At 37.4% G+C, this 14,171-nt stretch overlaps 1 protein-coding gene across 1 annotated transcript; it reads left to right on the top strand.

Annotated features, from left to right (window-relative positions):
- Positions 1-711: 711 nt before the first annotated feature.
- LOC141847955 (presequence protease 1, chloroplastic/mitochondrial-like) lies at positions 712-14,103 on the top strand. The gene is given in 22 exon segments (XM_074736062.1): positions 712-739; positions 742-889; positions 891-934; positions 3,487-3,667; positions 3,851-4,025; positions 4,104-4,236; positions 4,341-4,411; positions 5,571-5,654; positions 6,982-7,072; positions 7,377-7,897; positions 8,006-8,170; positions 8,236-8,454; positions 8,608-8,735; positions 8,829-9,018; positions 9,134-9,217; positions 9,395-9,492; positions 9,616-9,880; positions 9,953-10,115; positions 10,218-10,398; positions 10,478-10,549; positions 10,641-10,810; positions 13,858-14,103. Coding segments are annotated over 21 exon segments (3,183 nt in total). The 3' UTR covers positions 10,783-10,810; positions 13,858-14,103.
- The last annotated feature ends 68 nt before the right edge of the window (positions 14,104-14,171 follow it).

Genomic DNA, 14,171 nt, shown 5'->3' on the forward strand with positions numbered 1-14,171 from the left:
TCTATACTATTTGAATTTATGCGAATTTACAATCACATAAAAAAGTAGCATTTGGAGAAGGTAAATTTAATATCAAAAATTTTGATTTTAGTAGTTAAATTAAAATAAATAAATTCAAGTTGTATAAATCGAAAATGAGAGAAAAAAAGAGAAAAATTTACTTTACACCAGTAGAGAAAGAGATAAATGTTGAGATTGCATGTATTTAAATTATAAAAATAATTTTTATATTTAATATTTTGAATGTGACTCGGATGATTTAAAGGTAGGAATTGAAATATATGATTGATAGGAGAGGTAAAATAAGAAGGTCATCCAAATCAACGTACCTTTTGATAATTCATATGTGATAAATTTCCCTTGTTTGATAGCACACTATCAGATAGAATCCTCGTAGAGGAGTTTTTTTTTCCGTAGGATCGGAATTGAGTCCACGAGATTGACTGAGATTTATCTATCTAGTAGGGGAGTTTTAATTTTATGGGGAGTTTTGAGTTTCTTATTATTTATTTATTTATTTATTTTATCCATAAAATTATGTAAAGCAAAATAAGTGTGGAGAGAATTCCAATTTGTTTGGAGGCCACACTTCAAAATATCAAACACTCCTTTCCTTGCACGTAAAAACTACCCATCTAGCTCCATTTTATCTTCAAACTCCTCTCTCTCTCTCTCACTTGCCTTCCTTCTCTCCAAGAACGCGCGAGGGCCATGGAGAGAGTCGCGCCGCTCCGCTCCTCGTCGTGCTCCACCACTGCCAGCAAGCGCCTGCTCTTCTCGCCGCCTCGCCTCTTCTCCTCCAATCTCCGCACCCTGCCCTCTGCCGGCTCTCCACTTTCGCGGCCGCGGCCCGCGCGGCCTCTTCGCCTTGGCCGAGGCTTTTCTCTCACGTCCATCCGCGCAGTCTCCACTTCTCCCTCCCCCGTCTCGAGAGGTATGGATGAACGGAGCCGGTCCTCCTCCTCCTCCTGCTCCTTTTAATTCTAAAGAATTGTTTTTTATTTTAGTTTGAGGTATGGGGTCACTTTTATTATTTTTCTCGATCACAAGACGGGTTCATCAATGCTGCATCTTGTGTTTCCTTAAAATTTTGATCTTGGCTACGCTTCACTAGTCGGTTGTTCGGTTCCATTTGATTTATTTAATTTCAGTTTCTTTAGGCTGATAAGGTTTGATGAGCCAAGTTAAGTCAGAATTTTGAACATATGAATTATATAGTGCATTTAGGCGCATTTTCACTTGTCTGTGGAAATCTAGTTGTATGAAGGGCTCAGATATGCTATCTACTTGACCTACATTCTCAAAGCTTTACTCTTTTCTCTACGGATTTTAAGTTTCTGTTTATTTATGCTAGATGTCATATTTAATTGTTTTGGATCCATTATCCACAATTGAATTGCTAGAGAGACCGGGAATATTAATACTTATCTATCAAGATGGCTTAAGCTGATTATCTCAAGCTATCGGCCTGATTGAGTAGGTCGATCGTCGAATTCGTCTGAGCTCTAAGTGGACTTTACAAGTGAGATACCTTGTACCGCCAATTGCCAAGTCGAGAAAAAGATGTCAAGTTGCCGAGTTCTCGGGAAAGGAAGTCGAGTGTTGGGAAGAGAGGTCGTGTGCTCGGGCCGGACACCGAGTGCTCGGGAATAAACCCGAGGACCACCGCCTTGTCGAGTCCGAGTGGATTGCGTGAGTTGCGTCGCTCGAGTAGGAAGTAAGAAGTCGAGTCTTGCAGTAAAACAGTCTTCTTAAAATAGATTCGTCTTCTCCGATGGTACTAAGAGGTCACGCTTGGATGTCTATTTCCTAGGATAAAACGACGAAACCACGAACACAACCTAGTATAGGTTGTTGTGGTGAACTGAATGTGTACCTGAACATTATGATGGATTTCTACCGAGTGAAGAATTGCATGGTGGAAAGAAGAAGAAGAAGAAAGAGTAATGATAGGTAGCATGAAAATTGTAGCATGAATGTAGCATGACACACTCAATGCATGGATGTGGGTCCCATTGCATGTCAATGGGACCCACTTGCATTGAGTGTGTCATGCTACATTCATGCTACAATTTTTCATGCTATCTATCATTACTCAAGAAGAAATAAGGGGATAAGTCAGAAGGATTTCTCTTTTTCTTTCATTTTTTCTCTTCTTTTCTTGCTCTTTCCTGCTCTTCCTGTTGAGGATCAATCCTCCTTATAAAGGAGTGCCCAACCTCTTGAGGCATGTGGCATGCATGCAAAGCAAAGAACGTGGCATGCAGGCAAAGCAAAGATGTGTGACATGTGGATTCGAGTATTCAAAAGAGAATTATGGTAAACACTGGTTGATTCACGCTGGCATACTATGCTCCTGACCGCAGTCCGGTGCGTGTAGTAGCGTTCACACAAGAACCAATTGGGTTAGTGCAATCCAGCTCTTGGATTGACACCCCCTCCTGCACTCTATTCCAACCTTAATGTCACTCAACTTTCAATATGGAACTAATACCCCATTCATTTCCATTCATATTTTTCCAACAAATTTTTCTTTGAATTGGATGTTGTTATGCTTTCATATTTCTTGAAGAACTAGTAAGACCCTCTTTTGGTTACTAAAAAGTAGTTGTTTAATAATATCAGAAGAAAGTGTAATTGAATTATTGAAATGAGTTGTACTCAAAATCCAGATAATGTATTGAGTGATTTTAGCAAGGTATTGAAAAGCGGTATTAGGAGGGAGGCGGTAGGCCAATCGTCTAGTGCCTTGGCAGGAGTCTAGGTGGTCAACACTAAACTATTATTAAAATAATATTATACAATTGAGTTTATAATTATAAATTCTTAGTCATTTATCACATTGTGCAAGAACACATACTAAAAATCACTAATAACAATAACAAATATAGTATATTTCACATAGCAACACAACAACAAAATATACACTCTATTTCATATTGCAACTAATAGAATAGAAATCACAATAAAATATAAATTTTCTAATGATAAAGCCACACTAGAAAAAAAAAACATAGCAAATTCATAATTGGGACTTTTCCATTCACCCACTAAATTGGGTTTTTTTTCCAATCATTGATTTAGCCTTCCTAATCTAACCAAACCGATCGTGTACCTTGATTTTTAAAACACCCGCCTACAAGAAACCGCTTATAGTGTAGGCAAAGCGGAGGGTTGCTGAAACCACCTAGGCCACTTTTTAAAACCATGACTTTTGGTATATTCATTAGATACACTATTAATGCTGATATATTTGCAATCACTGTCCAGTTTTTATGTCAATTTCTTAGTATGTGAATGAGAATGTTAAGCTTTATCCTTCACACGTTCAATGTCTAATTCAGCTCACATTGCTTTTTGCAATATCTTTTGGAATTTTATATATATACTAATTAGGGACATTATATTCTTTAAACTTGCTTGCAATATCTTTTGTAAGTTGAACTGAATTTGCTATCTTATGCGTATTAATTTACTTGCTTGTAGAAACAGATAGAAGAAATGATGTTGCGGATAAGTTTGGATTTGAAATAATATCTGAGCAGACAATAGATGAATGCAAGTCTACAACTGTACTGTATAGGCACAAGAAGACAGGTGCTGAAATTATGTCTTTATCAAACGATGATGAGAATAAAGTTTTTGGCATTGTTTTCCGAACTCCTCCGTAAGTAACACTATATCCATCTTTTTTAATTGCGTTTTCATGTAATTCTGGAAGATGCTTTATGTTTTGCAAATATCCTACTTACCTACTTTCAGGACATTTTGGCATTCTATGTTGAAATGATTGAATGAAATTGTAAGGTTCAGTGAAATGACATATACATTGTGCTTTTGCTTTTAACAGTAATGATTCAACTGGCATACCTCACATACTTGAACATAGTGTTCTGTGTGGGTCCAGAAAGTATCCTCTTAAAGAACCCTTTGTCGAATTGCTCAAAGGTAGTTTGAAAACTTTTCTAAATGCATTCACCTATCCAGATCGGACATGCTATCCAGTAGCTTCAACAAATACAAAGGTAAGTATAAACCATCTCCTGTACATTAATTTATAAGTTAACAAGGGTATGACATTCCTATGGCGAACTACTTATCAGGACTTCTACAATTTGGTTGATGTGTACTTGGATGCTGTTTTCTTTCCTAAATGCATTGAGGACGTTCAAATATTTCAACAGGAAGGTTGGCATTATGAGCTTAACCATTCTGAAGAAGATATCTCCTATAAAGGTTATTTTTTGCTTCATCTTATTTCTATTAAATCTTTCTCAATTAAACACTCTTTTTGTTACTGACGAACTTCTATTGATTTGGCATTCAAAATGGTATTTCAGGTGTTGTTTTCAATGAGATGAAAGGAGTTTACTCCCAGCCTGATAACATATTAGGCAGAGTAACTCAGCAGGTAAGTTTATTCGTTCTTTAACAACCTTTTCATAATAAGAAATTCCACTCCCAATTTCTCTCAAATCTCTCCTATTATCTTTTTACATTCTTGTAGCTATTGTCAATATAGACCATCCATATTTCCTCGAACTTGATACTCTTGCACATTCCTAGCATGCAAAAATCTATTAGAACTCATCTCGGGATAGTTTGATGCACATCAACATGTCCAGCTAGGGACCAATACTCTGGTGTGAAACTATAACCAATACTCGAAACACCACAAGCTGGTGTCACATTGGCTTCCACACAAAAAATTTCTTTCTCAACTAGATCTATGAATTCTGCATTATTACACAAATAGTATGTGGATAAATCTTCTTGAGTTTTTATTGTTCTATAAACCGCACACTATACAACCACCACCTGTGTATACCGATTAAGTGGCTATATAAGCTTTTTCCTTGATTGAGCTTCAAGGCCATACTGCATTTAGTATCCATCTTAGTTGTATGCTAGATAACCTGCACCATACTGTATAGTTTAGATCCATCTTCATTCAGGATTTTAACATATAGCTTTAATACTGGCTATGGCGTAAGGAATTTTTTTCCTTTTCATCCAACTTGGGAGACTGGAACTAACAGTGTTCATGGACCTCATTATATTGGATAGAAAATGGTTATAACAAGAAGCAGTAGAAACAACGTCTGGGTAGTAAGTTTGTTCAGATTTTATATCATGTCACTGTAACCAAGTGAACTAGTGGAGAAAAACTACCAAACAAAAAGTCAATTGATTTAATCTGTGCTTATTAATTTATAGGCGCTAATCTTTATGAGTTAATTACTAATTAAGTAATGGGTAAAGCATAAACTAGCAAAGATAAGAGAAAATGCACAAACTGTTGTTTGCTTATTGTGTTATCAATATTTGAAATTGTTGTTTGCTTATTGTATCAACAAATCTTAATTGAGACAACGTCAATGTGACTACAGTAGTCATTTCCTCCATAGCTTCAAATTTGTCTTTTGTTTGATGTAATTTCTTGCTACTTTTTTGTCTTCTCTTCTTAATGTTGTTTTGTAAATATGCCTTTTTGTCTGATCTCACTTGAAAATCATTAATCAGTGAAATTGAGGGTGTCTAATAGACTTTTTTTTTTGAAAATTGTTTAGGCCCTTTTTCCTGAAAATGCTTATGGTGTTGATAGTGGAGGCGATCCGAAGGTCATTCCAAAACTTACATTTGAAGAATTCAAGGTTTGTATCTTAGTGCACTTCAAAATATTCAGCCATATTGGAAGTGGCTGACTACTTTGTTTCTGCTACCATGTTTAAGTGTTTTTATCTGACCATTATAATTATGACCTCTACTGGCTGATTATACTACAGATGGTTGCTAGTGTTTGATGATTTTCATCATATATATATATATATATATTATTTCTTTTAACTGGTTACAAGAACTGCTATTTCTCAGTGCATCACCTGGTACAACCATTTTGCTATAGAAGCTAGACTTGTAATTTTTACCTTTATTTCAGTAATTGATTTTGGGGATAAATCTGTTCGATTCATCTAAGTGAGAGTTATAAACATTAATTAATGGAAAATGGTTCATTTAATGCTTTAAAAAAGGTCAATGATATGGGTCATTGAAGGACTAAAGTTATTGAGAAATACTGGAATCACTTGAAGTGTAACTGGATCTAATTTTAACTAGAGAGAATAATCTCTTGTACTCTTCTAAGAAACATTCAGTCCTATTATTCATCTGTTTTGAGGTAGACTTGTTTCTGCGTGCAAGGATTAATGCTTGTAATCCTCGTCGTAGTTGTAGTTTTGTTACTATGTAAAACAAGCAATTGCTGGACCTAACTTCATGTCACAAAAGATTATTGCTTAATTTCTTGTATTAACGTACCTCAGGCCAGAATTGGTTTAATCTTTCTGGATATTTTAATGGTTCACTAATCATAATAGAATCTACCTCTATTAGAGAGATATTAGTTGGTGTTCCTACTTGTTAATGATAGGGATATCATATCATGGATGCATTTTTTCCCCCTGTAGAGATTTCCAGAAACTAAAGATCAGTTTGTTTATATCACTGAACTTAAGTATAACATGATGTATTCCAATAAATAACAAAATGAGATAATAAGACGAGATGGCATTAATAAGGCCAAAGGCAATTAATAGCTTTTATAGTTCGAAGAGTTGAATCTGTTAGACTGGATAATTTAAGGGGTCGAGAGAGATCATTAGTTACTATTTTAAAGATATTTTGGTGCTTTGTCCTTGTTACAGTTATGTTGGAATCACTAATTCTTTTTGAAATGAACAAAGTATCTATCTATGTTGCATTTTTTTTGTGATATGTCCTATTGTTTATGTTCATATGAGCATTTGTTTTCATGTAATCTATATTTAGATTACTGCATAATTGCACAATCATTTATCTCAAGTGAAAACTGTTAAAATTCTTCATTCTTAATTAATATAATTAATTTACTTTGCTACTGAATTGTTAATCTCTTTTAAATGATTATTAGCAAAATATTCTATTCTACCATTTCTATTTCAGGATTTCCACCGTAAATATTACCACCCGAGCAATGCTAGGATATGGTTTTATGGAAATGATGATCCAAGCGAAAGACTACGGATATTAAGTGGTATGAATTAGTTTCCAAATTGATTATATTGTTGCTGTTTATTTTCTCAATATGCTCTTTTAAATGGTCCTGAAGATCTTAGAAACAATTTGCATTCATGAGGACTTTCCTAGTTACTTTATATTCTGTTAAGTTTTTAAAAAAAAATCTTGTTACAAGAGAATCTCATGAGGATATTTCTTCCATGATTCAGAACTTGCTAGTTTTCAGGTTTTTCTGACTTGTTTGTAGTTGGAGGTTTCCAGTGAAAGGTGAAATGATTCTAAGACATTGAAAGTTAATCTAAGTTTTTATCTAAATGCAGAGTATCTGGACCAATTTGACTCGAGTTCTGCTCCTAATGAATCAAAAATTTTATCACAAAATCTGTTCAAGGAGCCAGTGAGGATTGTTGAGAAATATCCATCTGGTGATAGTGGTGATCTAAAAAAGAAACACATGGTCTGCCTTAACTGGCTCCTCTCTGAAAATCCCTTAGATTTGGAGACGGAGCTTACACTCGGTTTTTTGGATCACCTTTTATTGGGAACACCAGCTTCTCCACTAAGAAGGATTTTGTTAGAAAGTGGCTTGGGAGATGCTATCGTTGGCGGTGGAATTGAAGATGAACTTCTTCAGCCCAAGTTCAGCATTGGACTGAAAGGTGTCGCCGAGGATGATGTCCATAAGGTTGAGGAATTGATCATACAAACATTTAAGAATTTGGCGAAGGAAGGTTTCACACCTGAAGCTGTAGAGGCATCCATGAACACAATTGAGTTCTCACTGAGAGAGAACAACACAGGTTCATTCCCAAGAGGCTTATCTTTGATGCTTCGCTCCATTGTATGAATTTCTGTTCCTATACTACTTTTATTGAAAGAAACTAAATTACCATGTTGATTTTGTTTCATTTCAACACTTACCTTGAGAGTATTTAATTTCATCCTTTAGGGTAAGTGGATATATGATTTGGATCCCTTTGAACCTCTAAGATATGAGAAGCCACTGCAATCTTTAAAAGCACGTATAGCAGAACAAGGATCAAAAGCTGTCTTTTCCCCACTCTTAGAGAAATTCATCTTGAACAATCCTCATCGTGTCACGGTTGAGATGCAGGTATTGTATAATCTTGTACTTGGTTCTTCTTTCTGATGTCGATTTTAAGGAATTTTCATTGGCAGCCTGATCCAGATAAAGCTTCTCGTGATGAAGCAGATGAGAAAGAAATCCTTAAGAAAGTTAAAGCCAGCATGACAGAAGAAGATCTTGCTGAGCTTGAATGTGCTACACAAGAGCTCCGATTAAAACAAGAGACTCCAGATCCACCAGAAGCTTTAAGATGTGTTCCAAGTTTGTCCTTGCATGATATTCCCAAGAAACCTATCCATGTTCCAACTGAAGTAATTCTTTAAACCTTTCATTACATTTCCAATCATGCAAAAGAATTTAAAATTCATGCTTGGCATGATGTAAAAATTATCATTCACTTGTTCATTATGAGTGAACATCAATTGTTAGTAACTTTAATAAAGTATATTTCAAATTCATTGTAGATAGGAGAAATCAATGGGGTGAAGATTTTGCAGCATGACCTTTTCACAAATGATGTTCTCTATTCAGAAATTGTGTTTGACCTGAGTTTCCTGAAAAAAGAACTTCTTCAACTTGTCCCGTTATTCTGGTGAGTGAAACTATTCAATCAAAATTCTGTATGATGATCTCTGTCTTTACTTGTTTCTTCAAAATTTCTTTAATTCAAGATCTCCTTTTTCAGTCAGTCTTTGCTAGAAATGGGCACCAAAGATATGGATTTTGTGCAACTAAATCAACTAATTGGAAGAAAGACTGGTGGAATTTCGGTTTATCCTTTTACATCTTCTGTACGGGGAAGTGCAGATCCATGCACCCGTCTTGTTGTCCGTGGAAAAGCAATGGCAAATAGGGTTGAAGATCTATTTAATCTGGTATTGCCATTTCCATCGCCTCTACTGCTGGCCTATACAAAATTATTTTGTCTTCTAGAATATATATATTCAGCACTTTTACAAAAATTGAAGTGCGAGAATTATCGGCCTGCAGATATATTGTGTTCTTCAGGATGTTCAGTTCACTGATCAACAACGCTTTAAGCAATTTGTTTCTCAAAGCAAAGCAAAAATGGAGGTAACCACCCTTTTTGTAATTATATACATGTTAAGACTGAAATTTTTGCAAAGAAAACCTGTGAACTGCTGCAACTGGTTCACTGATTCTGGAACACTGGCAGAGCAGTTCACTTGATGATCCAAATTTAAAGAAGTCTGCTTGATATTAAATCTTTCTTTATGTCACTGGTTACAGAGCCGATTACGTGGTAGAGGCCATGGAATTGCAGCTGCAAGAATGGACGCTAAGCTAAATGTTGCAGGATGGATTTCTGAACAGATGGGTGGTATCAGGTCTATTCTATTGGTTCCTTAAAACATTTTGATCATTTAATTTTTAATTATCTATAAAAATCTACTACAATATATACACTGAAACTTAAATGTTTTACAAAATTGAAATTTGGATTTGTCCAGTTATTTTGAGTTTATACAAAATCTTGAGAAGAAAGTCGATGAAGATTGGGAAGGAATTGCTCGTTCGCTCGATGAGATTCGTAGATCCTTGCTCAGCAGGGAGGGTTGCTTGATCAATGTCACTGCCGACGGAAAGAATCTAACAAACTGCATGAAATATCTGGATAAGTTTATTGGTTTATTGCCAAATACTCAACCACATGAGACTGCCTCTTGGCAATCTCTACTTTCTCCTGCAAATGAAGCCATTGTGATTCCTACCCAGGTGAAATGCCTATCATCCAAATACTTTCAACGAACTTGTTTGAGCTCCTTGTCCTCAAAATATGCTATGCAGGTAAATTATGTTGGGAAGGCCGGCAATATATATGAAACAGGGTATCGTCTCCATGGAAGTGCCTACGTTATCTCCAAGTACATTGGTACCACATGGTTATGGGATCGTGTTCGTGTCAGTGGTGGTGCATATGGAGGCTTCTGTGATTTTGATACTCATTCAGGTAGTGCCAACTTTTCGTGCTTTCTTTCTAACTGATTTGAACTTGTTAGAGAACTTGAGTTTTGTTTTTCGACTAATGTTGAGATTTCCATTTCCATAATAGGTGTATTCTCATACTTGTCCTATCGAGATCCAAATCTACTAAAAACTCTACATGTATATGATGGAACTGCCAACTTCCTTCGTGATCTCGAACTAGATGATGACACACTCACTAAGGCCATTATCGGTACCATTGGCGATGTGGATTCATATCAGCTTCCTGATGCAAAAGGATATAGCAGGTTTGCCTTATGCCACTTCTATTTCTGTATCATCACCTACTTCTTTGTAATGACAGTAACTGACATTTCATTTCTTCAGTCTATTGCGCTACTTATTGGGTGTGACAGATGAGGAACGTGAAAGAAGGCGCGAAGAAATTTTATCAACCAGGTAAATTTGTTGTTCCATCCAATTATTTGCAATTCAATTGGATGGTATTTGGGGACGTGTGATCGACTTGAGGTTTCTTTCTGCTATGCAGTCTAGCACACTTCAAGGAATTCGCGGATGCCATTGAAGCAGTGAAGAACAATGGTGTTGCAGTGGCTGTTGCATCCCCTGAAGATGTTGCAGCAGCAAACGAAGAACGAGCAGGGTTTTTTGAAGTTAAGAAGGTTCTCTGAAGACCATCATGGACCTTGTCATCTGCAGGTATTTGCAATAAGGAAATCATGATGTATCTAAGAAGGCCTTAGCTCTTTGCAATACTGTATTGCTTAGATTCTGAATATTTTAACTGAAAAATGAATCATTCTACTTGATCTTCCTGTTTAATTCTCATTTATGGGCAAATCAACCACAACACTGAAAGTAAAAGTAAGATTATGAGATGTGACTCAGTTTATGGTTTTTGATCTTAAGGAACCTCTCATCATGACTCTATGTATCAGTCATACATTAAATCAAACTTAGTACATCTGATTAATATGAAGGGGCTCACCTGCTCATTCAGTCATTCTCCTTGTGGACCTCGTTCGAGCAACTCACATGCAGTTGATTAATTGATGCTCGAACGCGTATCGTCTGTGTTCCTATTGAGATCGCCTCTCGGACGAGCAGTCGGCCACCTGGTTGGGGAGTTGACGATCAAGGTAGCACTTGGTACCCACGAACAGAGGAAGAAGATGCTGGAGGATCCTACGACACCGCAGATCTGCACAGCAAGAGAGAAGGGAGGCCTAGGGATGCCCTATCTCAACCGTTCCAACGCTCAAGTCAGATTGTTCACCGGAGAAGAAATGAAAGTGAGTCTGTGAGGAGGCGTGCGTATGCAAACCTGTTCCCACCAGATAGAAGGGAAATATAAAGAGGTCGGTGGGAGACTTAAGAGAAACCCGTCTTGTCTTAATTAAGTAGAATATTTATGAGTGGAGATCCTGTCAGAGGAGAAGTCCCATCTAAGCAAGGAGAACATCCTCTCACCGCCGCAGTAGTGAAAAGTCGTGTCATTCATCTTAATACGACATCATACTACACCATCATGTCGTATTAATGGGGGAGTAGGTTAACCACCCTATCCCATAATTGTCCATGTCCTAGCGACGACCTGCCTAGCTGACTGGGGGAAAGATCAGAGCGGGGGTCGGTTGAGTGCTAAGTAGGGTGTTGAGGGAGTGGAGCATGGTCGACAGAGGGAGCCCGAGTCCGAGGTCGGAGTCGGGTATAGAATCTGAAACCAAACCTTGAGAGAGATTAGATGTGCGATCTCGAGCTGATCCTACTTGCTGAGTCGGATGTTTGACCCCGACCTGAGCTGCCCTCTGAGTTGAGCCCGTGCGTCTGGGTTGAGCGAAATACTGAGCTGGAGTGGCCGAGTCGGCAAAGGGAACACGAGCCGAAGCCGAGTAAGGCCAAGAAGTGATGTGGTCGGGGAGAGATTTGGCGGGGTGGATTTGGAAGAGTAGTTTAGAGTTGTAGCTCGAAGTAGGAGGCCGAATAGGAGTCGAGCTCCTCCAGAGGTTGGACGTTGAGTCCAGACCTGAGCTAGAAACCGAGTAGGGTGCTAGACCCCGATCTACTCTGGACGCTGAGTCGAGGCTGCTGAGTCAGGGCGCGAGGCCAACTCAACCTTCCTTCTGTCTGACGTGTCATCTACTTGGACCGGATCTTGACTTCTGGACTAGGTCATACTGACCCATAACAATCTGTTTTCGTGTAGATACACCTTGTAAAGTCTCGAATACCTATTGTATCAGTTGAACAATTTTTCTTATCGTAGGTTAAAATACTTTGTCTCGCACACAAGGATCTCATTTGTGCTACACTGAGTCCATAAATTGCCACACACATCATCTACAAATCTTCTATATAGACAAAAACATCGATGAACACAAACTATGGTAAATACTATCGAACCTAGACTACCGATCTTTGAACAATTTAGGGATGATCAATGATTTGTGTTCATTTTATTCCATTATCTTAGCAAATCAGAGATAGCAAGAGCAACCAGGGTCCCTGTTAATGGAGGGTAATGTATGCCATTTATGTGAATCCAACTACTAACCATGGCATTGATGTATGCTTTAAGGTGGTTGTTGCCCTTGCCGACGACACATGCTTGTGGCCAGCCCTCGAGCTAACATTTGCATTAGGGAAAGCTGTTGGTTGTCTCGTTCTGATACTCGAGTCAAAAGTTATGGCCTTTCCCGCATCAATAAGCGACCACCTAGCAACAAAGAAGAGAAGAAAAAAAGTGATAGAATTTTCAACAACACACTTGTCACACGACATCACGAACATTAAAATCTATGATATTATTTTCGATGGCATTATCATAGAAAATTGCAATGACATTGTACCTTCACAATGGAACAGTGGCAACTCACCTGTTGTTTGTTTGTTCTTGTTGTTCTTTCTGATGAAAATACAGATGTACCTAAAACAGGAACTCTGACCTTGCACTGTTTGAACTTTGAATCAACATCTTAAGAACTGACACATCTTCCTAATTCAAGACAAATTATTGCAATCACTCATTAGACTGCTATTAATCATGGAAATCCACTGTTGGCCTAATGGAATTATAATGGAACCAGCCATGAACAAACATTTACAGTATGAATTATTAAATACTACACCTGGTTCTGGTCTCTTCCATGCCTGCCCTAAAAAATGGATTGGAATGTGGAAACTCAGGATCTTAATGGGCACACCTGAATCCATGGCAGATTATAACTCATTGTCAAGAGCATGAAGAGCAACCACTGTAGGGTTACAAAAGACAAGGGCTTCCTGTTCTGAGAGCTGCATCATAACAACAACATTATTGAGTTGCTCACATTAGGGCATACAGAGTCATTATTGAATCACATGTTCAAGTATGATAGATGTTTCTATTTAATTCACGACGATTAGTATACCGACTCGTGCATTTTCTACTCGATATATTTTTCGAAGAAAAGTAGTAGTGTTTTGGTGTTCTACTCGATACATTTGTTAGCTATTAATGGCTAACTCAATCAACAGAGCTAGCTAGCTCCTCAGGTGGATCAAAGGTTTATAATTCACTCCTATAAGAGGATCTGATATGAATCCCAAATGGGACAAATATCTTAAAAGTCGCCTTTTGAATATGCATAAGTTGTATTTTAGATTTACTCCGTAGACGAAGGCCATGTGCCTTCAAATAGGATGAAATTTAAACATCCGGATTATAAATTTTACAATCTGAATAGGCTTTCTATTCTTATGAACAGTTGCATTGCGGATAAGTACCACAAGCCAAAATAATGTTGAACTCTAGCTCATGACTGGAAAGGACAAAAGGCAAGAGTGTTTCTATCTATCCAAGAGAGGGCAAACAAGACTGCAGTATGGTGTTCAAAAGAGAAGCTCATCGATCTTCACAGATCTGAATTATTTCCAAGAGGCGAATTACATTTATACAGAAATTTCGAAGAAATGGAAATGAAAAGGACACAGTCCTCCTGGTTGAAATTAAAGTACAATTAATTACTTGGCACAGTTGACAGATGGATGAGATAGTCAATAGGAACCAGCCAAACACTGC

This window comes from Curcuma longa, chromosome 16 (assembly GCF_044706935.1).
Source record: "Curcuma longa cultivar G26 ecotype Majalengka, Jawa Barat chromosome 16, ITB_CL_G26_1.1, whole genome shotgun sequence".
NCBI classification, from domain to species: domain Eukaryota; kingdom Viridiplantae; phylum Streptophyta; class Magnoliopsida; order Zingiberales; family Zingiberaceae; genus Curcuma; species Curcuma longa.